This window comes from Olea europaea, unplaced genomic scaffold (assembly GCF_002742605.1).
Source record: "Olea europaea var. sylvestris unplaced genomic scaffold, O_europaea_v1 scaffold1461, whole genome shotgun sequence".
NCBI classification, from domain to species: domain Eukaryota; kingdom Viridiplantae; phylum Streptophyta; class Magnoliopsida; order Lamiales; family Oleaceae; genus Olea; species Olea europaea.
Genome location: NW_019232161.1, coordinates 12,218 through 14,524, shown reverse-complemented (window position 1 = coordinate 14,524; position 2,307 = coordinate 12,218). Strand labels below are relative to the sequence as shown.

At 38.7% G+C, this 2,307-nt stretch overlaps 1 protein-coding gene across 1 annotated transcript in view; it reads left to right on the top strand.

Moving 5' to 3' along the window:
• LOC111376145 (ubiquitin carboxyl-terminal hydrolase MINDY-3 homolog) overlaps positions 1–1,768 on the top strand; it is an 8,128-nt gene extending 6,360 nt beyond the window's left edge. The window contains exons 3-4 of the mRNA XM_022999087.1: positions 271–342; positions 452–1,768. Of these exons, the coding sequence (XP_022854855.1) occupies positions 271–342; positions 452–1,261 (882 nt within the window). The 3' untranslated portion in view covers positions 1,262–1,768. The remainder of the gene's footprint in view (positions 1–270; positions 343–451) is intronic.
• The last annotated feature ends 539 nt before the right edge of the window (positions 1,769–2,307 follow it).

Here is a 2,307-nt window from a genome sequence, read left to right as displayed (position 1 = left end):
TATGAAACCAAAATTCGTTTTTTGACCATTGTAACTAAGAAAAATTTAGAGCCTACATTGATTGTACATGGATATGCATTTATTCTGTGTGCTACTCCAGTCCCTCGGGGGTTAAAATTCAGTGTCTGTTCTATAGTTGACTGGAGCGAAGTTCTAATTCATTTACATGGCTCTTCACATTCTTTTTCAGTTGTTTTCATTAACCTTTTGCTTTTTCATTGATGTGAGTCATGTGACTAATGCATTTATTCATTCTTCCTGAACATTTAGGAAAATGTTCAAGCAGATAGGGATGACCCCAGTCAACCATTGGTAACTGCTCCATTTGGGCATGCATCACAGGTATCTATAAATTGATGAAAATTTCATTAGATTGTTCTCAGTACAATAACTTGATATGCTACACTTATACCTGCCCTTGTTATCCCTAAACAAGAATTTTCTTAAACAGGAAATCGTAAACCTACTGCTTTCTGGAAATGCTGCTGCTAATGTGTTTGATGGGAAGATGGACTTAGGAGGTGGCATGTTTGTGAATGGCATCTCTACACCCGTGGAAGTTGGATTCCTTACTCTACTAGAGTCCCTCAATTTTTGTAAGGTTGGCCAATATCTGAAATGTCCAAGGTGGCCAATATGGGTAGTCGGAAGTGAGTCTCATTATACAGTGTTATTTGCTCTTGATACTAACGTCCAGGATGAAAACGAACTTGAAAGTAGAGAATCACAAATCCGGAGAGCGTTTGATGCCCAAGACCAAAGTGGAGGTGGTGGGTTCATTAGTGTGGAAGGCTTCCATCAAGTCCTAAAGGAAACAAACATTAGCCTTCCGTCTGAGAAGCTTGAGCATCTTTGCAGCATGGGTTTTATTGTATGGAGTGAATTTTGGCAGGTTCTTTTGGATTTAGATAAGAGTTTAGGAGGCGTGAAGGATTCAACTGGATTGATGGGTAAGAAGGTCTTTGATCTTTACCACTTTAATGGGATAGCAAAATCAATTGTGAATGGCAGCCAGGCATCGTCTGGAACTGAAAATCTGATGCAACGACCTAGGCTAACAAAATTGAGAGTTTCAGTTCCCCCAAGGTGGACACCCGAAGAATTCATGGCAGATGTATCAGGGCCTTCTGGCGAGAAACAGAATTCAGATGAAATATCTAAACCTGAGCCTCCTCAACATGCACCATTGGTTGATTGCATTAGAACTCGCTGGAATCGTGCGGTTTGCAATTGGGAAGGGGACGCACCAAGTATTGTCTGATTGAGTCATAAATTTATGTGCATTGTTGATGTTGGATATGGACGAGTATATTGTCCATGAGTGAAGAGCTCACACACTATTTGAGATAAGGGTTTCCAGAAGTAGAAAGAATGGGTGTTTCCTCCATTTTTCCATCTGAGACACCATTTTGACTTTGTTGTAGCATTTATAGTCCATTTCGATTGAAAACATCTCCAATTCTGGGGCGAGGGAATATTTTGGCGTTTTTCTTTTTCTTGTGAAACTTTTAGACTACGTGAAGCTTTGGCTATTAATGGCTATTGATTCGGAAGTTCTTTTTAGGCTGGGGAGGTCTTCAATACATTTCGTAGGGCAGGGTTTGTTGTGACCACAAAGTCTCCCCCTTCCTTCATAACTGTGTTGTTAATTAGTCGTCTATTTTTAAATACAAGCCCTTTTCGAAGTTTTTGGCAGACGTGGCATTTGTCTTGGTGGTACAATTTATCTCGTTTTTACTTTATATCAGAGGTTAACCTTTTGTTACGATTCTAATTGTGTTGTGTCGCTAAGTGAAGGCTGAATCTGTAGGCTTATAATTTTAACTATCTAAGCATTCTCTCCTTGCAGATCTGTAAGGGTGGGTTATATTTTTCAACGTTATAATATTTTGTAGAGGAGAAGTGCTCCTTTTGATGATGATTTCTTGTGGTTGGATTGATTTAGGGATGTTTTTAGTAGAATAATGGTTCTATAAAGTCATTAAACTGGGAATATGGATTATCGGGGACTATGATAATGCTACACTATTCAAGTATATTTCAATTTTCAAACCCTATACATCCCTCTATATTATTTCAAAACATGGCACCTGCTCGTGCACTCTCCTCTTTCTTCGTCTCTACTTAATAGTTCTCCATTTTCTTTCTTCTTAAAACTTGTTAGCCTTATTCTGTAATGGCTAAAAAGCCTCTAATAATGCCCACTATCTTCACATTGCAAGTCTTTTTACTAATATTTCAGCAGGTTGATCAAGTTCACAGTGCTACGCATACTCAATTTCTGAAGGTTAAACCAAAGTCATTTGC